At 37.5% G+C, this 23,951-nt stretch overlaps 1 protein-coding gene across 7 annotated transcripts in view; it reads right to left on the bottom strand.

Annotated features, from left to right (window-relative positions):
* Window positions 1–23,951, bottom strand: part of UPL6 (ubiquitin protein ligase 6) — a 76,366-nt gene that overhangs the window by 51,098 nt on the left and 1,317 nt on the right. For 5 of the 7 annotated variants that reach the window (XR_016049664.1, XR_016049663.1, XR_016049662.1 and 2 more), the window contains exons 2-7: window positions 16,218–16,315; window positions 15,925–16,052; window positions 10,198–10,309; window positions 6,665–6,842; window positions 3,548–3,730; window positions 2,751–2,933 (exon numbers count right to left, since the gene is read on the bottom strand). Coding sequence is in view for 2 of the 7 variants with exons in the window: in XM_011623984.3 (XP_011622286.1) it covers window positions 2,751–2,933; window positions 3,548–3,730; window positions 6,665–6,842; window positions 10,198–10,309; window positions 15,925–16,052; window positions 16,218–16,315 (882 nt within the window). In the remaining 5 variants the exon portion in view is untranslated. The remainder of the gene's footprint in view (window positions 1–2,750; window positions 2,934–3,547; window positions 3,731–6,664; window positions 6,843–10,197; window positions 10,310–15,924; window positions 16,053–16,217; window positions 16,316–23,951) is intronic. The other 2 variants (XR_016049665.1, XM_088858638.1) reach the window with 1 other exon arrangement.

Here is a 23,951-nt window from a genome sequence, read left to right as displayed (position 1 = left end):
TTCCTTCTCAATAAGGCTGTAAAACAAGTGAAAGAAATGATCGGAGCAACATGTTGGCTGGTCAAATAGGGGCCCAGGTCGGGGCAAAGCCAACCCCAAATTTTGGTATTCAGTGGGTCACAAAAGCTACACATGAAAGTTCTAGGAACCATTCCTCACTTCTAAGGAAGGACAGTGAGTTGTACGATGAACATTTACAAACAACCAGGTTGAAAACCACCAATAGCAGTCATATAACGATGATGATGAGGAAGAGATCACATGCGAGAGGTGTCTGAAGGGCACATAGATAACAATAACTTCCTTCAACAGGGAGGGAGAGTGCATATGTGCAAATCAAAGGAAAGGGGACGAGTCATCAAACACAGCAAGCAGATTAAGACAAGTGAGAAGCATGCGCACATATTGCAATTCATAAGCACATTTCACGGTAATAGAAGACATCATCAAGGCCTGAAAAATCATATCATCACACCCTTTGACAGTCCCCCTTATCAAAAAAAGTGTCAAAAGTCTCTATATATACTAAAAATGGAGTAGAGTCATCTAGAGGTACACAACCTTGTCATATGCATACTTGTACCACAATGATATTATGGAAAAATAAAAGAAATCAGTGTCCAGAACCTCGTCAAAGTTGACTATGACTCAGGCCAGTAGCTCGGTCTCAGCAGCCTGCCGAGACCAGAATGGGGTACGTAAGTGTACCATGTACAGTACTCAGGCATGCAGTACAGTACTCAGGCATGCACTGTAGAGATTCGCCTAATTACAATAAAACTCGGGTATGACTCGCCCGACGTTTACAGTACTCAAGCGAGTCGTTAAAGCACTTGCCCGAATTTTGTACATCTCTCAGTTTGAAAGGGGGGGGATCCATGCCCCTTCTTTCCTTCATTTTCTTCAATTCAATGCCCTAGGGCATGCTTTGAGCCAAAGTTTAGTCTTTAGCATGATTTTGCCCTGATTATCTATTAGAAACATTAGATTTGAGAAAAAAAAGCACAAGATTCGACATGTTTTTGAGATCGAAAAGGGTTTGCCAGATTTTGAACATTTGTGATTTCTCACAATTTTTGTTTGATCTTTGATGAAATTTGAGCCCTAAGCCTATTTTTGGATTCGTCATCAAACCATATGTTCTTTTTTCACAAAAAAAAAAAAAGGATTTAGGATATTTGAAGTTTGATTTACTATTCATCCTAATTTTTCAAGAACTCGGATCCCCTATATCCAAATCAATATTCAAAAACAAAACTTGGTCTCAGTAATCCATAGGGTGTTGAGTCCGAGTCGTCTGTACTGACTCGTCAGAGTTTGTTCGAGTTATAATACTTAAATGTAGGAACCGGCCGAGCTTTAATACACAGATCCGAAACCAAAACCGAAACCAAAAACTAGTTTAAAGATTTTAACAAGGACTGAGAGGTGTCAATTTGCACTAAGTGCAAAGATTAGGGACCCGCATCATAATTTTGGATCAATTTCAATTTTTAATTTAAACACATTTTATTTACTTTTTACTAGTATCACTCAATCTAGTAACATTTATGTTATTGTTGAATTTTATCAAAAAATGAGTAAGATTCTATTTTTAAAATTTGCTTGTAGACAGAGACTTTTTTCAAATCTTCATTAAAACTATTTGGTAATTTCTATAAATAACATCAACTTGTTATCATTGTCCATGTTTCACAAACTTTTCATGTTGTTCACCATTTTTTTCATTTCTACTATTTCTTATTATTTTTAGGATCTTTTATTTTTTGGGATTTTTCCCCCTCTTTTGGGCTTTCTTCTAGTCTTTACCATGGCTTGGACATGAATTGGGTAAGTCTTGAGCCGTGTTTATGACATAGCAAGAAATCATAGAGAGTTAAAGTGTATCGAGATACCTAAATTATTTGTATTTACCTATGACCATAGCAGAGATCAATCCAAAGTGAGTGGACGGTTAGAAACACTAAGGTGTGGGTTAAGCACCTTGCATTGGAGGTTCTCCTCAAATTTCTTGCATAGGGGTCCTCATGCCATCACATCACCTTGTATATACTAGTGCACAGCACTATCAAAGGATTAGAAAGCTTCTTCAGATGAGCAACTCCCCACATGAAAACCAAGTGAAGAGATAAATGAGGAAGTCTAGCAAGATGAGGCTGGTGTGAATGCTTATGTATTGCGGCATAAAGGAGAAAGAGAAACAGGCCGTCAGCTGCAAGATCTTCCTTCCGTTGTGAGATCCTCTTGTGTCATGGATTGGGAAGGCAAAGGTATTCTACCCTTATGGTGTGAAGAAGCCAGGTTCAAATAAGAGGGATTGTCAATTCCCAGCAAAATGTGAAGGGCAAGATTTCCACATTTGGACACCAATGGAACCATGCATATAAGAAGAGACATTCAAGGGCCCATACTTCACAGTCACTATGCTACCTCAGCTTGGAGATGGCTTTCAAGGCTACTAGCCACTTAATATCCACTACATTGAGCAGTCAAACTATACACACCATCTATTTATTCATTCCAACCCATGATTTTTTTTGGGTAAGTATTCTAACCCATGATTTGCCTGACAAACCTTTCAGATTTTGCAAAATAAAGTATAGCTTAATTTTATCATCCACCAAAGGAGACACATCAGCCCACCACATAACACAATGGCAAGTGCCTTTCGTTTTTACATAAATACGCAGCTACACTTCAGCAGTAACATCTTCAAATAATGGAAAGATTAAATCAGTTACACTTCTCACCACTTGAAATTCACAGTTCGGTTGAGACAAAACTATTCCAGCAGCTTCTAGCAAATTACCAAGAAGGCAAGCATAGCCTGGAAACCCAGGTGCACCATCTGGAGGAAGATAATTAACATGACCAGGTAAAAACAATGCCATTTCATGCACATATATTTTGCTCAGGCCCTGAGTTGCAAACACCTGCAATTACACAAACACAGGTGACAACAGTTGAAATCATTGACACATAGAAGAAGACAGACTCAGATACAACTAGAATCAAATACGGGACTCATTAACAAGGTATAAAATCGACAGTTACAATCACTATGGATTGTGGATGAAGGACCTAAGATGCTTATAGAAATGGCAAGTACGACTCAACATTTTAGAGAAAGCAGGCTACTGGAACACATGTACAACATAAAAATACACAGAATGAAAAGCACGATCAACCAAAACAATCAAATTTAATGTTTTCTTGTCCATTAATATCACTGTGGTTGTAGAACAAAATTCATTTTTGAAAAACACTAAACAAGTAGCCGACACACACAGCACAACTTTGCTGGTGAGATGCCAATGGGTCATTACAAGTTAGTTGTATCAACATTTGAGATAGCATTCCTTTGAGGTGTTTGAATAACATAGCCCAACCAATGAAGTATATGATAAATATAAGAGCTTTCTTCTATGCTTTTTGGTGGATAATCTAAGAATTAGTAGTCATTATTATTTGGGTAATAAACTTGATTCCCAACTTCCACATATGTAATTACTCCATAAAAAGGTTGCAGTTCATGAAAAATACATACCTTCATAAAACACGGAAAAAGCTTCCACAGGAGTGGAATGGTAAGGATTTGTACAGGGAAACTCCACCTTGGATCAATTTTTGGACAAACGCACCGTGGTTGAGCAACATGAGAAGAAATATGTATAAGAGCACGCTCCAAGGAAGAAATACTTGCAGAATCATATCCTTTTTCTGCACATTGCTGCACAAGGCATCAACTTTAGAGAATTTTAATGGGCAAACTTCTAAGCAACCTAACTTAAAGCATGTACCAGAAATGAACAGTAATAGAACATTGCCTCCTCAAATGAGGGGGGAAAAACCAATTAAAAACAACAAACTCAAGCATGTTCTCCAAATGAACAATAACAGCACACATTCAGGACCAGGAGTCCATAGTGTGCAATGACAAGAGTTCACATAGATTGTACAACCATTCTAGTTACATCCATAATTTTTGGTTGATTAATAACCATAGGAAAAAATGAATCAGAATCATAGGGCAATTCATACTCAGTAGCACTATTTTACATGAGCACAAATGGAGTCATAGCTAACTTACAAAATGATAAAGGAAAGCTTTACAGAAAATATCAAGCACCATGATGCTTTACAACTTGAAAATGGCTTTAATTAATGTAGTAAATTAAGGTTAACATTATCAAAAAAAAAAAAATGAAGTAAATTCACTCAGCTTGCATTCTCCAATAAATGCAGTTTTTCCATACTAGAATACAATAAGAGGGACATGAATACATTTCCATTCTCTGAATCATGGATCTTGGGAATAACCTTACCTACTGACATGGTTCATGGAACTAAGGTTTGATTAGGGAAGTTCTCCTCGGTTCCTGACCTCACACACAAAGAGTGAACATTGATGAAGACATTCCATCAGAACATTGTATTTTAATTCTAACCATTTGACTCAAGCGTTCTTTTTTAATCTTCTCCTAGTCCTTCAATGTGCCCACTCCTAAACTCACAAAGTAGCAACATATAACTAAAACCCTCATGTTATGGGTGGAGAGCCAACTTTTTCTATTATTTGCCATAGATGAGCAGCTGATGCATTCATCAAAACAAAGTAGACCGAGAATGTGACAATATGAATCCTAGTGAGCAGGCTCTAAAAGTAAAAATATTAAGAGAAGGTGAAGAGGTGGGTTTCCACAAGAAGAAAGTTTCCTAGAGTACAACTTAGAATAAAATGCATGTTACACTATACGAGACATAGCCATGAAATTTACAATTTGAGGGGTTGCATTGCCTTTCCTATTTTCAGCCTAGGTGTGGAGCCATTCAATGACACCCTTTGCTAAACTGAAACAATTTTTTTGTAACACAAATGGCATTTTGAAGAAATTTAACTTCTCATCCTAAATGTGACAACTAATCTTTCATGATACATGAGTCTAAATTTTGTGGAAAACTACAGACAGGGTCCAAGGTTAAGCAGAAACTTTTGGAGAACTTATGGCTCCCAAAGATTAGCTTGTATTTGCAAACAAACTGTCTGGCTAGGAGGAGGGCGATCTTTAATTTCTTCTGTTGTACACAAAAGGCATGGGTTGAAATATTTGCTTTCTGGTTTTTGGCTTTCTATAATACAGCACAGGCTTACTTGAATATGAACTCAGTATGCAAAAAGTGATAAGACTTGTTGTAGGAGGGTATTACTGCAAAGAAAAGAATTTTGCAGCTAAGCTAATGTCAACTGACATAACAAATCCCATCAACACCAAAGGATAGCCTAAGAGACACTGGTACTTCTTCATGCTGGTTCAATTCCAACTGGCCATTAAAAATTGGTTGTATAGTGTGGCACACCTTGATCGTGCTTCTCACTTATTGAAATTACGCACCCATGTCACAAGAATCATTGAACCCCTCATTAGACTCAAATTCTAGGTGGCAGTGGGAGTAGAGGGCAGCCTGTGGGAGAATGGAAGTAACAAATTTCTAGGGTAGTTGCCCAGAAAGTGGAAATTGCGAATAACCACACTTGGGATAAGAAGCAAGAATGGTAAGTATGCCTTCATTATAAGGAAAAGGAAATAAGGTTTCACTTATTGATTCGCCACTTGACAGATTTAGTTTTTGTTCAGATTGAACCATGGTTTTAAAAATGCTGATGCGGATTGGATTTTGTAAGTCATTGAGGCGATTCCCTCCCAGAATGGGAAACCAGGCCCATTCACTATCTAAAGCTCATGTTCAAGGACAATCTACATGGAAGGGGGTTAGATTCAAGCAATGTCATTAGATTCGCTTAGTTTCAGCCCTTGGACCCAAGTCTTTGGGTTAAGTGAGCAAGTAAATTCCAGGTATATTTAAAAATATTGATAGCAATTTAAAAAGTGCACCTCATATTCACAATTAGGTAAAAATGTCTCTCCATCACTCACTATCTAAAGGTCATGTTCAAGGACAATCTACATGGAAGGGGGTTACACTCAAGCAATGTCATCAGATTCGCTTAGTTTGGCCCTTGGACGGAAGAGATTCAAAAAAGAATGAATGGCAAGAGGAATGAGATGGAGGAAAGAACAACGTGGAAAAAAAGGATACTCTAAAAAAAAAAAAAATGACATTGTCTAACAGAAAGAAAATGATGTAGCACAGCTTAGCCTTGTTTTATCAATCTCCGCCCAAACCGGCTACCCCTGCTCTTGAGCCACATGTGTATGAAATCCAATAGGTGTTGCATTGGTCTCCAATTAGTCAATGGCTTAGGCTTAGTTGTTCACGTATCACTTGCCATCATAGCAAATGTCTCTATAAGTTTAAAAAATTAAGTCGAACTACCTCCACGTTACTCTGAATTTGGGAAAACAGAAACGCCCCAAAATCAATAACTTAAGGGCTAGGTCACATAAAGCTACATATAAAAGTGAATTTATTAATCCTTACAGGTTCATATTTTACTCCTAAACTTTAGTATCAGAAAGTGATAAGCAAGGCATCTTTGTTCATAACATCAGGACATTTGAATGGAGTAATGCTTTTTATAAATATTTTGAAGTTATATAGAATGATTGAGGACATACATTCCATGTAGTTAATTCACATAATCACATCAATAGGACCATGAAACCAAAAAATAAAAGAATATTAGGAAGGTGATAGAACCTACAATTGTGAGAATTATGTCTCGTAACAAGCCAAAGGCATTTCTTTTTGAAACATACTCCACAAGTTTACAAACCCATGGGAGCCCAGGTTCAGTTAAAGAAAAAATGGCCTCTAGAAAGATGACTGCAGGTTTGTCATTTGATTCAGGAGGCATCAAAAGTTGGTCCTTCAACCAAGCCCTGTACACACCAAACAAGATTTGCCATGTAAATCAATAACTACCAGCTATAGATAAACAAACAAGCATCCTGAATTATAAAATTACAAGAGTAAAAGATATGGGAAAAGTATATAATGAGACCATTTATCTTTGGTACATGGTAGTCGCAATTAATCTTGACAATTGGATGTGAAATTGGATGGCTGCATTTATTGCATTGACCAAGTTCAAAGATCAAAAGAAATTTTCTCGAACCCTGTGAGACAGCCAAGAGTTAGATTTCACATCGGATGGTTGTAAGTAATTGTGACCTCCCTGTGCCAAAAGTAAATGGTCTCAATTGTTCCCAAAAGATATTATGTAATTCATGAATAATTACTAGGAATTTGGAGGACCGAAAAATGCATATTAAAAGTGAAGGAAATCATAAAAGACAGTCCAATATCAACATAAAACGAGCCCGACACCCTCAACAATCAATAAACAGTTGCTCTTCAAGTACAAAATAAACCCACCCAAAGTTAATGAGCAGGTTACCTATTTGGTCAGCCAGTACATGACTGAGGTTCATAATTATCAATGGTGTTCCATGGACACTGACAACTGAGGCTCAAATATCAACAGTGTTCCGCACACAACTATTCAGGTGTCACTGTCTACTACATCCCCCATGATTCAATGAAAATTCCAGAAAGGCCAGCATGTCAACATAAACATTCATATCATATAAATAGATTATATCAGTGTATGTTTAATCAGCTCAGGCCAAGGACTTGGCCTTGGCCTAAGCCGAGTTACTCGGCCAAGTCCACTCGCACTTGCCCGAGTAAAAATCATTCCAAAGAAGTTTAAAAAAAAAAGGAGTAAAACAATAAAAGAGAGGGAGAGGGGAGACTTTGGCCAAGTGACCATGAGAGGGCCCTGGGCATGTGGCCAAAAGGTCTGACCGCGTCTCCCCCAAGTTGGAAATATATCCCAAATAAATTATTTATTTTTTAGAATTGTTTAAGGTTTTGCTTTTTAATTTTTAGTATCCCCAAGTTGGACACCCAACTCAGGACAACTCGGGCTCGGCAAGGGCCCGAGCCCAAGTAACTCGGCCGAGTAGAGACTATTCGGCCAACATTGTGAACACTGGCCTAGACAGCCGCACCACTCATAAGCAACCAGTCCCCCCGGACACCTAGGCACGACCTAGCACATTCTTAAACATTGCTTCAAAACTCTGCAAATGGAGTAGATTGTCACATTGAACTGCAGGTAGGTTGGTTAGGATTCAAAGTTTGGGTGAGCGGTGTGCTGCAGAAGGATAGCCCCCAACAACCAAATCACTGAGCCAAGAGTCCCCAATCTGCCCATGTGCTTCCCCTCCCCCTCTTTTCCCATCAACAAGTTTTGGCTTCCTATGGACCAAAGAGGATCTCTTCTAGAAGGGCATAATATTCCAGCATATCATATTAGCAAATTCCAGAGTTAACACATTGATAAGATGGTTAAAACACACTCAGAGAGCTGTCAGTTCAAAGAGGTATAATAGATAAAGTCAAAGAGGGGATGCTAGAGGTACAAGGCTGAATGTGACATCGAAATTCTACCGGGGAACCTGTAACTTTGTTGATCAGGCAACAGTCAAGTACGTATAAGGTTACCACCACCAACCAGAGCTTTTAAGTTCAACTCAGATAGGAGCTACAAAAGGAATTTGGATCAAGCATGGTCCGGTGAAGTACAACGTGACAGGAAATGCAAATTCAATCAATGCTATGCAGCTTGACTGAAGCCCAGGCTTATTAGTAGCCAACCAGGTATCATGTGTCATGTGTCCTACACAATCATGAATAATGAAATTCACCACTGAAGTGTAGGGTAATCTATGATTGGTTTATTGAATTGTATTATTTCATAACGTTCAGCAATGTGAGCCATGTTATGAGGGAGGATTATGGGAGATAAGTTGGCCAAGCTAAGGATTTATATGGAAGTGCTAGTGTCCTGAGATCCTTAACTACAAGGCAGCCACCATATAGCCAAGGAGCCCCTTCTCAAAGCACCAGTAGCTCAGCAGTCCATGAAAGGGGGAATGAACGTTTAGTGCCATGAAGTGGCTGTATAGGTCAAACGGGATTCACTAAAATATTGACAGTTCAATGGCAGTGCTGATATCAGGGTGTAATCTTGTAGAATCAAAAGTTTCTATTAGTCAGAATAGCAAGAGAGACCTTGTGATCAAGTTGTGATACAATTAATATCCCTAAGGCATTCAAGTATAGGATTGATAGACCACTTGGAGCATCAGATGCAGCAATGCTTTTGGGAAATTGAGCTGAAAACACTTCAGAAAAATGTGAAACCACTTAGGAAGGATTTGAGCATGTAAATTACCTAAAAATCATTTAACACTCAACAAAGGTTTTAAGCTCACCTTGCCACGAAGTTTGTATGCTCATGTCTAGGGCAGTGGAACAGGGACAAAATACCCGCAATTTTAAGGCTTTTTAAGTATGTTACTAATGGAGATGTGTTTGTTTGCATTCTCCTGCAACTTCAAGGAATGCCCATGCATCTATTCCCAAGATTAACACAAGAACTAATGGAATCAGTAATAAAAATACCGTTCTATCCAGTCCCTTAACCATTTCAAGAAGATAAATCAATGTTGAATAGCACAGTGCCATTAATTTAGATGACAACATGACAAATATTGGTAATGTCATTTCTCTTTCCATCTTACGGAAGTGAATTAGGTCGCAAGAGGTAAATGTCAAACATGATTTCGAAATTTCAATATATTTAGGTAACCAATCAATATCTGGCCTAGTTTACAAAAGATTTATTTGCATCCAATTTGGACAAATTTTGATGAAAATCTTCCACCTGTTTTTTGTTACCTAAAAATTATTTAATGAATACACCATAATGAACAAATAAGAATGAAAATTGACATGAGCATTGGACATCTATCGATGATGCTCCATAAAATGTCCAACATGCGCATCATTTTTCATAGATATAAATCCAATATCCAGTATCCTCACTCAAAACCTTTTGTAAATGTTCAGTTCGATTTCAAGTTCACATGATCATATTAGAGAATATGGTTTCGATATAATCAATCATCAACCATTTTCCATACATTATAATTCCAAAAAGATAAAAGTTTTACTTACTCATTAACACAGCTATTAGGTTTTTTTCCCTTTTTTTTCTTTTTTTTTTTTTTGAATGTTCACGTGTATTAGATTGTTACAAATCTAAAACCATGAAACACTTACAAACAAAATATTGAATCTATATCATAGTATATATACATACAAGCTACAACCTTGGTACTGGATTATTAAAAGGACTAAAGAAAAATAATGATTCTCACGAACCTATTGTGATGGATAGCTTGTAGGCAAAGAAATGTGAGCCGCTTGACTCTATTCTCCACAATAGCTTGATTCGATGGTAAATCGTCGCCAGCAAAGAGAATCTTGACATTTCCTATTTATCATCACTTCTTGTCAATAAGATGTGCATAATTTCATCAAGGAGATTCATATATTCCCATATAACTAAAAAATTTCTGACACAAATACAATTGAGTTCCCAAAGAACAACAAAGAAGCAGAACCTTGAAAAAACAGAAACTTGATACTTTTCAGGAAAACATATTTAAGAATGGAATAATGATGAGGTGTACAGGGTTCTACAAGCCAAGAAGATCTAAGAAAAGAGCCTTCTTACTGAAGGAAAAGTAACATATCAAATCACTGAACTAAAAGTGGTGCTTTAATAAAATCATTGAAAATCTCTAGCAAATTCGCAAACATTATAATAATACAGCAAAAACTTGATTTTAATTGGTGAAATGTGCTGGAAAATCATTCACCGAATCATCCATCTATCCAAGGAATAATTCATAAAATACAAGCTAATTCAAGACTTGCTACAAACCATTCCTTCATTCTGATAAGGGCCTCTACCATAGTTGTAACAAGCTATATGAGTTATGCACTAGCTCGTAACATACCAAAATTTCAAGATTAGACATTCAGAGAACACCTTGATAAAACTTTTACAGTTGTATTTTTATCACATGATGGATAAATCAAGATTCTAGGATGTAAGCATGGAGCCCTTTACAATCTCTAGAACTCATGTTAGGTGGGAAGGAAGACAGAGAAACTGCAGAAGCCACCTAGCAAAGAAAGCACCAAATTACCTGAAGAAAAGAACAGCATAAAACTAATTTAGAGGGTCGCATTAGGTTCCTCTTATCCACGAACTACTCCTGGAATTGGTTGCAATGAAAAACTAGATCATTTCCTTTCTGAGTGGCTTTTTTACCATAAGAAAGGTTGATAGAATCAGAACAGCCAACAATGAATGAGCAATGAGCTTTCTAGGCAGTGAAGGATAATAAGAGAATCACAAGTCTTGGGTCTACTATTACCAGGAGGAGGCATGATTGATAGTGGAAAATGAGGTGGGTAAGTGGAACATTACATTATAGGAGGCAAAATCAAGTCCAAGTTTGAATATTTTGTCTAATTCTATGCTGCTGAGAATATGGTGAAGCCCACAATTAATATCTTTGGCATTCTAAAGGCCCTCAGGTGGACTAATTGGACCATGGAGGTATCGAAGGATTCTTTCAATCTAATAAATAGTAGGATAGGATGACTTATAATATCCAGCCAGGATTTTTGGCACGAAATCAGGCTTAGGATTATGCATGTCTTCTCCATGTTACTAACGATTGACTAACAGTCATAAGAGGTTAACATAAATCTATAGCTTTCACCTGAAGATGGTTTGACTACTGATACTAGAGTGCATACCTGTCCTTTTGGTCGGATTGGTTTACAAGATCAGTATTAAAGACTCATGGAGGACGTCCACAATCTTGTGATTTCAAAGCAAGCTAGCTTTGCAAAGACAAGGCAAACTATCAAACAAGAACATAAATTTGGTGGCATGTTCTGATAAAGCTCTGGACATCTGCATCAATAGTAGCGTCCATTTGACTGATACATGTGTCATGTAGCCACTTCCCTCATGAAATGTTTGCAATTCCAACATACTATCATTTAATATTGGGTCGTAACCCTGCGCTGGTCCCGCCTACGCAGGGTCCCGGCGGGGTGAGCCGGAAACGGTCCTAACCTTTGGCTTTTTATGCACAAAGTGGCCGCTCTCAGGACTTGAACCCGTGCTCTTGTGCTGGCTACCCAGAGTTTACGCATAGACATACCATCATTTAATATATTTGTGAGAAATCCATCCAGAGTTTACGAGTAGACAGCTGTACATTCATTGCCAAGAAAGACATAATATGTCCAAAATATTTTGGGTTATGAGTTAAGAAAAAAGGGAGGGAAGATAGATACAAATGCCTATTTTTTGTGGGAAAGGAGAAGCTCACTTCAGTTAGTGAGTAAGTGAGTGAGTGAGAGATAGAGAGAATGAAGATTGTGATGGAATTTCAGAAGTTCAAGGAAATCAGATCATTTTCGATGAAATATACAGACAGAGAGAGAGAGAGAGAGAAAACATGGAAAAAAGCAGGCTTATCAAATTTAAAAGATTGACAACTACTACCAAAAAATGTCTATGATAGGACGTCTAGAAGGTAGTCAGCTCTAACTAGCAAGGCTTGAATGTCCTTTCCTGCACCACCTCTGCACATATTCCAAATTTTGACAAAATGTGCACAGAAACAAGCATTGCTTATCAGTTAAATCAGATGCATTTACAAAAAATTTAAATTCCTTCCCAGACCTCTTCATTTTGGCTAGGAAAGAGAATGTTTTGGTGCTTCAAATGAATCTAGGAAGTCTTCTGTCCTCGTTTATAATAAAAATAAAATAAAAATTAATAACTAATAAAAAATAAAAAGGTTTTCTCAAGTAAGAAAATACAAGAAAAAATTAGACAAACGCCACCAATGATGTTGCACCATACCTAAAAAACCACAACACCCATAAAATAAGGGATTCAATAAACTACATAAAATTTCCACAGACAAGTGAGATAAGGGCAACTACACACTTAAAAAAGAAAGGAAGATTAACTTAGAAACATCGTATCCAAATAGCTTAGATGAATATCTTAGTTATAAAGCTTTGGGAAGGACCAAAATCCATTTTTCAGCAAATGGATGACAATGTGCTGGTGGTCAAAGCTCCACCACATGTCCCCCTCCCTTTTGCGCTTGTTTACATTAGAGTGATCACGCAAAAAGACACCAATAAGTGGCATTTTGGATTCTATCTGGAACGGGGTTACCCTTTCTTTCATGTCAATTACACAACACTCAACTGAGTGCCAGTCCTAATCCATTACCTTAACCTATGCCGATCGCAAATGAATCCTAAAGCCTCCATAACGATTCAAATTGTGATGCTAAAATATCTGCCTAATTCATGCTATGATATGCTAAATTTAATTTCTTAAAATAGTACTCATTTCCTTAAAAATTGGAGCCTTTGAGAAATTAGAACCAACCAAAAAAACTTAAGAAGAAACTAACAAAGAAAAAGGGAACTCAACCACTTCTTCAGATTGTTACAAGATTCCCTTCAGCCAAAGGGCTAAAGTCTAGGACTTTGGGCCCTTGCCAAGTGAAGCTAATTTAAGTTTTACAACATTTGCTTACAAGTTAGGAAGTCTCACCACTATGGGAGGTCATTCGCAGCACCAGTACGTAAGGTCATTCAAAACCTCCATGTCCAGGGAACAATGTCTCCCTCAAAGGCACACAAATTTGACGAAGGTACTAGGTTTAATGCATACGTGGATAGACATACAACAAAGATATTAAGTGAAGCAACATGAGGAAGATTTTAAATTTATACTAAAGCTTAATCCCTTCCCTGAAAGAGTACACATGTTTCACAAGTCGCATATCCCACATGAATGTGTGCAAGGCCAATGTGCATCCAACTTTATGCACTATCCCATTATCGAGAAAAAACTCGATGTACTATCCCATTATCGAGAAAAAACTTTATGCACTGTCCCTTGGATGGTTTTGATCCTCACGTAAGCATTTAGCACAACCAAAATTTCCTTCATTCATTTCTTGATAGACAATTCACATTGTAGCAATTGTGGATAGGAAATGCTGGGCTGCTAGAAATTATGAAGCCAATAAGATGGAGGGGCCACCATGGACCTATGTTTCATTTATAATCTTTCCCTAGTTCAAGGAGCAAAGCTACTTATGTAGATCAAAGCCTACATCCACGAAGTTCTCCTCCTAGTTATAAATGGAAGTTGGAATAGAAATCTTTTCGATACAGCTGAAGGTCTAGGCCTTGATTGTGGGTTTTGGACTCAAAGGGAAGGAGACTCTTCACACTATTAGACATTTCGTCCTTGTAAATGTCTAACGTCTATGTAATGTTTCTCATTGTAATTTCTCAGGTAAATAAGGATATAAGAGTAAATTGCTCTAAAGCCTCACACTTACATATATCAATGTCTCCACATTAATTGAGTGGAACGACCTAGTGACCCTCTTGTCCACCCTCTCCTCTTTCTTCTCTTCTCTTTCCCTTTAACAAAGCTTTACATGAGATCAAAGCAAGAGGATCCAAGGGTCAAGACCAACATATCCCTAATTGGTGTAAACTTCAATCCTCAATAGCTATTTCTTGCTTTCAAATATCTATTTTGAAAAAATATCTATTTTCTCAAAAAAATATATCTATTTTGTGTAGATCTTCAATTTTCTAGTTTGGATTTTATTTTTCTGAAAAAGCCTCGGGTTTTATAAAATAATTTTATATTTTGTATATATTATGCAATAATTAGTTGGGGTTTTTGGTATAGAGTGTTAGGGCATGATTTAGAACAATGTTTTTTCTAATCATTACATTACTGATTTCTATAGGTTTCAACTTTCCAGGAAACTTTGTAATTTTGGACACTAACTTTTCTCAGATATTCAAAAAGGGCTTGATCTAGTTTGATTTATAGCATTTTAATGCTAGACGAAGTAGTTATATGAGGATCAATAGCTAAATCATGGATTTCCATCGAATTATGAATTTTTTTGACAAATACAAGATTTGCCTTAAAAAATTGAAGAAACATTCAATTCTTTTTGGGACTTTTTATTTCTTCTCAATTTCTGTTGCCTTTTAACATAACACAAATTTTGACCCATGTACTTGTATTTTTTATATTTGTTTAATTCCATGGTTTCAAAAACGCTAGGCGGCCCCGAGGCGGCCTGCCTGGCGCCCAGTGCCTAGGCGGGTGCCCAAAACACGGGCACCCTGTAGTTTTTTTTACTTTGTGGTTTTCATATATTGAGGTGTTTTTTTTTCACTTTGGGGGTTAAAAATAAACCCCATAACGTTTTTATACAACTTTGAGGGTCAAAATGACCCCCTTTGCCCTTTTGGGCAATTTCAAAAAACAAAAAAGGCCTTATGGCCTGAGCGCCCGCCCAAGTACATCCGCCCGTGTAGGACCGCCTGGGTCTAGGAGTGCATATTTTTTGTCCAGACCGCCTAGGCGCCAGGCGAACCGTTTTTTAAAACATTGTTTAATTCTATGGATGTTACTATATTTTAGATTGAAATCAATGTGTGGCACTCAAAAACCTGACTACCAGAATTTAGGTGTCTTCATTAGTATCTCCAAACTATAAAAAGTAGTGGTCCTTTTCTTGACAAAACAATATAATCCATTTTTTAAAAGCTCTCTACGATTTTGTTTTTTATGGTCCACACAGCCAAACCAGTAAAAATCCATCTGGATCGGTCCAACCAGCGGTTGATCCACTTTTTTAAACCCTCAGGGTGACCTTTGGATGCCAAAGGGTGAGACTACAAATCCCAAAGTGCGAAAGATCATTTCCACGTTTTGCACCACAAAGTGTTAGAGGTTTCTCCTTTTTCTTCATAGTAAATCACTAACTCTAACATGTTTGTATAAAATTACAAGATATGATAAATGTAGTCTCTAATTCAATATCAACTACTATCAAACAAACAAACAAACGCATGCACACACACACACACATCAGTTAAGATGAAGAACACAAATTCAGATAACCTGTGCCAAAAATTGCCCTTTAAAAACAATTTTCTATTACAACTCACCATCGAATTTAATGAATTGGTGAAGTACTCGACAGGTTTCAGCAAGCCGGATAAAATCATCTCGGTCATGCAAGCTGAAGAAGAAGAGTAACTGCCGCAAAAACTCTGATTCAGGGCCAAAGCAATGCCTGATGTAACAGAATATAAATTCATAAATGTCTCTCAGACAATGTAGGTCTCCATGAACCAAAAGTCAAAGAATATGCAGGATGAGAACTCATAATGCTCAATAAAACAGACAAAATAAGAAACAGATTTTTCCCAAAAGGATTAAGTTACAGGTCAAGACAAACCTGTCTACCTTCTCGCATCTCTCCCCAAACTTAATGCAGAATTGTTCTCGCACCTCCAAGCGTTCTGCTTCAACGGCCTTCCTCCCCCTAAAACATTTCTACAACAAAAATATTCACTCAATATCACAGCTTTGTAAGATATAGCACCAGTCATATACTAAAGAAAGGCACGAATTTTCAAATACAATAAAGCTCGGAAACTAGCTTCCTCCAAGTAATTACTAGAGTCAAGAACCCAGACCTTCTTGTCATAGTAGTAGGGGTTAGACATGGTGGATGAAGAAAAGTATGGGGATTTTGGTGCATACTCACGGCAGGGGAAGATATAGATCAATGCAGCCGAAGAAGAAAGAATCAAAAGAGCTCAAGCCAGATGCCCAACATGATGGCAACAATGGGGCTTGCACATGTTGTGCATATTGATGACATCACAGATGCATTCCAGGAAAAACAACAGTGGTTGGGATTTGATGAAAGGTAAGTGCCGTGGAAAGCAAGAAATATTGCCAGAGGTAACCCCACTGATCTCGCCCAATATCATATGAACCTCAGCGAAATCCAATTCACATGCAAGGGATTAACGAAGGTTCTCAAATGGAATACAAGCAGGTTAGGACATTTCCCTTTAAAAAGGTCCATTACTCCATCCTAAATTTTGTAGCCTCTCATAAACCAGAAATATTGGATATCATTGCAAAAATGTAGGGGGGACCAGCACCAAGTGAAGTTGAATCTGTTTGGGGAAGAGGACCAATAAATGGACAGATAAAACTTAAAAGTGCATTAGGGCATTGGGAGAAATGTGGATTATATGGACCAGACCAAAAAATGAAAATTCAAGGAATACTCCACTCGTCCCCTTCAGCGAGCAACCAAAGGCTTCACATGGGTTGCATACGGTCCCAATCAACCTATGCAGCGCCACACTTTTCGGAAGGAACCCGATGCTATCTCAGAGCTCAATCTACCTTGGGACTAGAGTGGAGAGTTTAACATGCCTTTACTATCCACAACAAAGAATATAGTAGGCCACATCACACCAAGCAAAGAATGATTCTCAGCATCCATCGATGGTAAGCCCTAATAAACATTTCAGTTCGTGGAGCCCAGTTTGTGTGTTCCAACCACAACAGTGATTATCCAATCATATCCAAGCTCAACAATTTCTTTTGTCGCCAATACTGGAATCCCACTTTACCTCAGTCCAATCATATGCCCTCCCAAAACCATATTCCCATCCTTCTGGATACTGACCTACATGTGAGACCAAACCCTTTAGAATTGAACTAATGAGATTGGAGCATAACGAGCTACCCAAACTGATCAGAATTTGGTGGCAACCACTCCCTTTGCAAGGATGGGAGAGTTCAAACTGTGCAAGAAGCTGCAGCAATTGAAAAAGAAGCTCAGAAGCAGGACCAAGGAGTCTTCAGCCAGACCTATGCTAGAAAGACAGCATCCTAATAGGAATCCAAAAGGTAAACCTACTGGTGAAACAGGATCACAGGAACAGCGCGCCTACAGAGTTTGATATACAGTAGACCTCCGAACCCTATTAAAACAGGACACTGCAAGCTGCAACTCAAGAAGCATTATCAGGCTATGCTCGGAGGGTGTGAGTTTAGAAAAACTATCAAAAGAACAGGAAAAATGGCTAGAGAGACCATACAAATATGAAGAAGCGAAGAGAGCAGTAATTAGCCTCAGTAAAGATAGGGCCCCAGGGCCTGATGGAACTCATCTGACTCCTTTGAGGAATACTGGGATCTACCAGAGGAAATATGTGGAGAATACGGTCACATAATCTCATTGAAGAGGAATGATTTATCAGGGAACAAATACAGCATTTATAACTCCCATTCCATAATTTGAGGGTGCTGAGAAGATAAAGGATTTCAGAACTATTGGCCTAATTCATTGCATCTATAAATAATTGCTAAAATTCTTACTGCTCAGCTAAGAGAGGTCTTGAGTTCGATTATTTCACCACCATAAGGCATGTTTGTCAAAGGGAGATAAATTTTGGCTGCACCTCTAATAACCCAACGAGTGCATAGATGCCCACCAGCAATCAAAGTTAACAAGGATTATGAGCATGGCTTACGACCATGAGGAGGAGGATATCACATATAAATGGAGCTTAAGTGCTACGGAAGAAAATGGAGATTGTGAAAAAAAAATGCATATCTAATACATCCTTCTCAACATTAATCAGTGGCACCCCATGCAGTCAGTTCCTTGGTTCGAGATGGATTATCCCTTTTTATTTACGTTAATTTAAGATCCATTTCATCAAACAATTAGCAGAGTACATAGAAGTGGCAACCTCATGTAGTCAATTCCATGTTTAGGAGAAACTAGAGGGAAAATAAAACTTGATGGTGGAGTGATGAGGTTCAGAAAGCCATTAGCAAAAAACCAATGGTTTAAAAAACGGATCGGTGGCCCGGATTGGGCACCCCAAAAACCCATCCGGATCAGTGAATCGACGTTTCGTACCGGGAACCGGCCAAATTGGTCGAATTCGACCTTAAAAAATTTCAAAAAAATTATTAAAAATCTTTATAAACGTTGTTTTTTAGGAATCCAATAAGAAATGAGGGTACTACATTAATAACTTTTATTTTTTTGCATCAATATACGAATATTGAGATGTTCTTTCCCTGTATGAAGATTTTCATCAAACATTTATTAAAACCTAACTAAATACAATATTATACATTGAAATTAGAATTATTGGTTTGTATTTTATTATTTTATCATCATTTTACTATATAAATAAGAATAAATTTGAAATTTATCTTTTAATATCATCTAATTTAAAAATCTAATTTACAACTATAACAAAAAATAATACATTGCATAATTTATAATGTAAATAAATTAATAAATAAAATATAAGACTTGATTATCATTGTAATTAGTTTAATTATTAATTATAATATTATAATAAACCTGATTCACAAAACAAGGGTATGACCCTCACAAATATATAAATCTAATGTATAATAATTAGTGTTGATAGAAATATAGAATCTAGTAATATAAATTTGCAATCATATTTTAATAAAATTAAGAAAATAAATAAAGAAATTCATCGTTGCAATGTGGGATAATTGATAAAGCAACTTGAAAGAAATTCTAAAGAGGTATGAGCTAGTGTTATTTTTCTCTCTTAAAATATCTCATAAACTAGTATTTTTTTAAAATGTTCAATAAACCAATATTAGTATTATTTTTTACTTTTTTTAATGCCCTATGAGCTAGTACTTTTTTTTTTTAATTCCAATTAGCTAATAGCCTAATACAATTACTCTTTTGTTTTTGGGATAAGTAAATTTAAATTTTTTTGGTTAAGGATAGAGGTGGTGGGGCCTTATCAACCAATTATTATTTTTAATAATTTTCCTCCTTTTTAAATTAATATTCCTAAATTTTTGTTAAAGACCATCATGTTATAAAAGAAATTAATACAATTGTGCCATTTATTTCTTGGTAAAGAGCTAGGTCCCAGCCTTTTAAACCTAGCCTTTAACGCTACTGATAAAGAGCCATAACTAATGCCATTTATTATATATGAGAGGAGAGAGAGAAAGAGCTAACGCTCCCAGCCTCCATAGGATCTAATGAATGGGACGAAATGTCCCACATCGAACATGTACAATGAGTTTGACATGTATAAAAGCCTCCTCCTTAGCATTACATGAGCACGCCAGAAAAGCATGAATGGTTGATAGGGGCTCGTGTTCTTGGGGGCCATGAATGACAAGATAGGGGTACGTGGCCCAGGCATGGCATGTAGGACAAGAAGCACTTACTCCAATTTTTAAAGAAATTACAAAAAGCCTTCCCTACTTGAAAAAATTACCAAAATGCCCTCCCGCTTTGAAAAAAAAGGTGTGATGGTCGGATCCCATTTTATGGCAGGATCCAGAACGGTCTAGCCGATACTTGATCGGGATCACCCGATTTCGGATCGGATCGCCGACTTTTTGAACACTGCAAAAAACAATCATACTATAAAACTTGGCATATTAAAAATGCAAAGAAAAAAGCTAAACAAATAGTAAGTAAGACTAAAGTTAAGGCATATGATAATCTATATAGTAAACTGGTAACAAGAAAAGATGAAAAATATGTCTTAAAATTAACAAAAATGGGAGAGAAAAAGTGTAGGGATCTAAACCATATTAAATGCATTAAGAGTGAGGATCAAAAGGTCTTGGTGAAGGATGAAGAAGTCAACGAAAGGTAGAGAGTTTATTTTAAATAATGATTAAATAATAAATACAATAGGAACATAACGGCATCAGAAGTGAAAGAAGCTTTGAAGAGGATGAAGATAAGAAAAGCTTTAGGACCATCCCACTGGAGGTTTGGAAGTGCATGGGGGAGATTGGTATTGATCGGCTAACCAAGTTGTTCAACAAGGTATTGAGAACAAAGAAAATGCCAGATGAATGGAGAAAAATATTGTGATACCTATTTACAAGAACAAAGAAGACTTATGCGAATTATCGAGAGATTAAACTTATTAGCCATAAGAAGTTGTGGGAGAGAGTAATTGAGAAGTATAGGGCCAAGGGAAAGACCTCCACATTGTCTTTATTGATATAGAGAAAGCTTATCATAGAGAACCTTGAGATTTGATTTAATGGGTGTTGAAAAAAAAAGAGTCTCCAGACACTACATCAACTTGGTGAGAAATATGTACGAGGGAGAGCTAACTAGTGTGCGGACAACTAGTGGAAAGACGATTGAGTTTTCAGTGACAATAGGTCTATATTAGGGATCGACATTGAGCTCATACCTCTTTGTTTTAGTTATGTACAACTTAACTAGGCACCTAAAAGATGAGATATTGTGGTGTAGTGTTGTTCATGGACGATATAGTTTTGATCGAACTTTGGAGGGATGCTCTAGAATCTAAAGGTTTTAAAATTAGCCAGACGAAGACAGAGTACATGGAATGCAAGTTTAGCAATAATAGGCATAGAGATGAGAAAGTAGTTTAAGAATGACAACCAAGAAATACCAAAAAGAGTATATTTTTTATATCTTGGGTCGATAATCTAGGAAAATGGAGAGATCATGGAAGATGTCGCACATAAGATTAGAGCTGAGTGGGAAGTGGAAATGTACAACCGGAGTTTATGTGATCGCCTCTTATCAATGAAACTAAAGGGCAAGTTCTATAGGATAGCTGTGAGACCAGCTTTGCTTTATAGGGCGGAATGTTAGGCAGTCTAGAAGCAACATACCCATAAAATGTGTACCTAAGATGAGGATGTTGAGATGGATGAGTGACAAGACAAAAAGGGATAGAATTCGAATTGAATACATTCGGGAGAATTTAGATGTGGCACCAATAAGCATTAAGATGAGGGAAAGCAGACTTAGGTAGGTTGGCCTTGGCCTTGGCCATATACTGTGCTGACCCAATACTGCAATTGTTAGGAGGTGTGAGTTAGATCAAGTGGAAAGCTCAAAAATGGAAAAAGGTAGACCCAAAAGGACATATGTGAAAGTAATGAGAAAAGATATAGGAACTTATGGCTCACTAAAGGTATGGCCCTTCATATAGCAGAATTGCGGACTAGGATTCATGTACCCAAACCCAATTAGTTGGGAAAAGGATCTGATGATGATGATGGTGATGACAGAAGTGGCATCCTCAAAGGCTCCCAACCTGAGTTGGGAGGTCAAATGATTTCTCATCTATAATATGTAGATGATTCAATCATTTTCTATGAACCAGATACTTAACAAATGGACTCCTTATGGCTGTCCTTGGAGTTTTTAAAAGTTGCCTCAATACTTCATACCAACATGCAAAAAACTACATAAACGAGTATTGGAGTGGATGAGAAGTATGAAATAGTCAGGACCTTTACTTCTCTTTCCATTCACCTATTAATAACCAACCTTTTCTAATATGTAGTTCTTTTCATCAACCTATTTAATCTAACCCATCTAGACTTTTTACTACCTGAGTTTAATAACTATAATTCCTAAGCCTTTCCTTTACTTTGATCTAAAAGTTCTCTTTCCTTAGTCATAGTCCAGCTGCCTAAACCTTACTTACCTCATATTTACCCCATTATTTACCTCCATAGTGTCCTCATCTAATCACAATGCATAAGGAGCTATCTAGAATGTGGAAGAGGTTCTCTACCAAAAAATTACTTAAGCCTGCCACTATGTGCTGTTAAACGGGGAAAGGTCATGCAAGACAGTGTCATTAAAAGATTTCAACAGAAACTAGCAACTTGGAAGACTAGTTGTCTATCACTAAGGGAAAGGACGACATTAGTTAAAGACACCCTATCAAACCTCCCAGTATACTGCATGTCCTTGTATAGAGTGCTCATGCCGATACTCAATATTAAACAAATTAGAGTGCCTTCAAAGAGATTTTTTATGGAGACGGTCATCTAAACACCATAAAAACCATAATCAGTATGTATACCAAGAACAGCAGCTGGTCTAGACATCAGAAAGCTTAAAGAATTCAAGTCAGCATCATTGGCCAAATGCTTAAGGAGATTTGCATAGACGGAAGGTCATTTACAGAAACAGCTTATAAAACACAAATATGAAGCATACCATTTTGGTGTGGTCGATCAAGAAACCAGCAGTAGGGAACTGGAGAATGGAGGTACATAACTTTGATGCAAGAAATATTTAGGTAGATATATCAGATTTAACCTGGAGATGGCACATCCATAAGCTTTTGGACTCACATTTGGTCCGATACCATCCCAGCACAGCGCTTTCCAAGCATAGCTTCTCTTGCTACCGAACCGAATGCTGTTCTTGGTGATATTCTTCAGATGTCAGAAGACAAGTGTGTATGGTATCCCATGTTTAGGAGAACATAAGATACAGATAGGTTAATGCAGTGCATAGCCTGATTAGTTGCTTGCAGGAGCATACCTCACCAGTAGGGGGATATAATAGCCTGTAACCCACACAGTAGGGGTGATTTCTTGGTGCACTCTATGTATCTCAGCCTAATTGATAACAGCCAAAAGAAGCGTCTTCACAATCTGGAAGTTGTTAGCCTCACCAAGAGCCCAGGCATTGGTCTGATTGCCAACACATAAGGTGCTCACTGTTAATCATCTACAATATTGAGGCCTGCAAATTCCAAACTAGTGTGTGATGTGGAAGCATGATGAGCCTGTTCTTACAGTACGAAGAAGCACTTAAGGTTTGGGGCATCCTGTTAAACCTATTCGGGCTCTCATGGGTGTACCCATCCTCAGTAGAAAGCCTATTTCAGCAATGGTTTTCACCTTCAATACCAAAAAGAGGCCCAATAACGTGAGGGCTAGGGGTGGCAGCAATATTGTGGTCTATTTGGAATAAAAAAAAACATTTGGATTTTTTCAGGGCTCCAATAACAATTTGGGCAAAGATAGAATTAAAACCGACATAATGGTTTACACACTAACCCAGAAAGAAGTTTAGGGGATTCTCTGGGATAGACCTGGATGGCCACTAGCAGCCAGTCACTTGGAGCAAGAAATCTAGATGAAAAAGATCGTTGAGGTAGTTGCCCCCAACTGATGGAACTGGAAAGCTCTAAGGGCAACCCAGGTTCTGCAGGAGTTAGAGGAGTTTTCCTATAAAAAATGGGTAGCATAATTTTGACAAACTCAGGATTGGTGAGGGTATGTGACTCGAATGATGTAAGATCAGGTACTCCTCACAGGCATGGGACCAATTGCT

Source organism: Amborella trichopoda, chromosome 2 (assembly GCF_054954075.1).
Source record: "Amborella trichopoda isolate Santa Cruz 75 chromosome 2, AtrichopodaSantaCruz75HAP2 v2.0, whole genome shotgun sequence".
In the NCBI taxonomy this organism is placed as follows: Eukaryota; Viridiplantae; Streptophyta; class Magnoliopsida; order Amborellales; family Amborellaceae; genus Amborella; species Amborella trichopoda.
The sequence above is the reverse complement of the archived record's forward strand: the minus strand, read 5'-3'. Positions and strand labels throughout refer to the sequence as shown.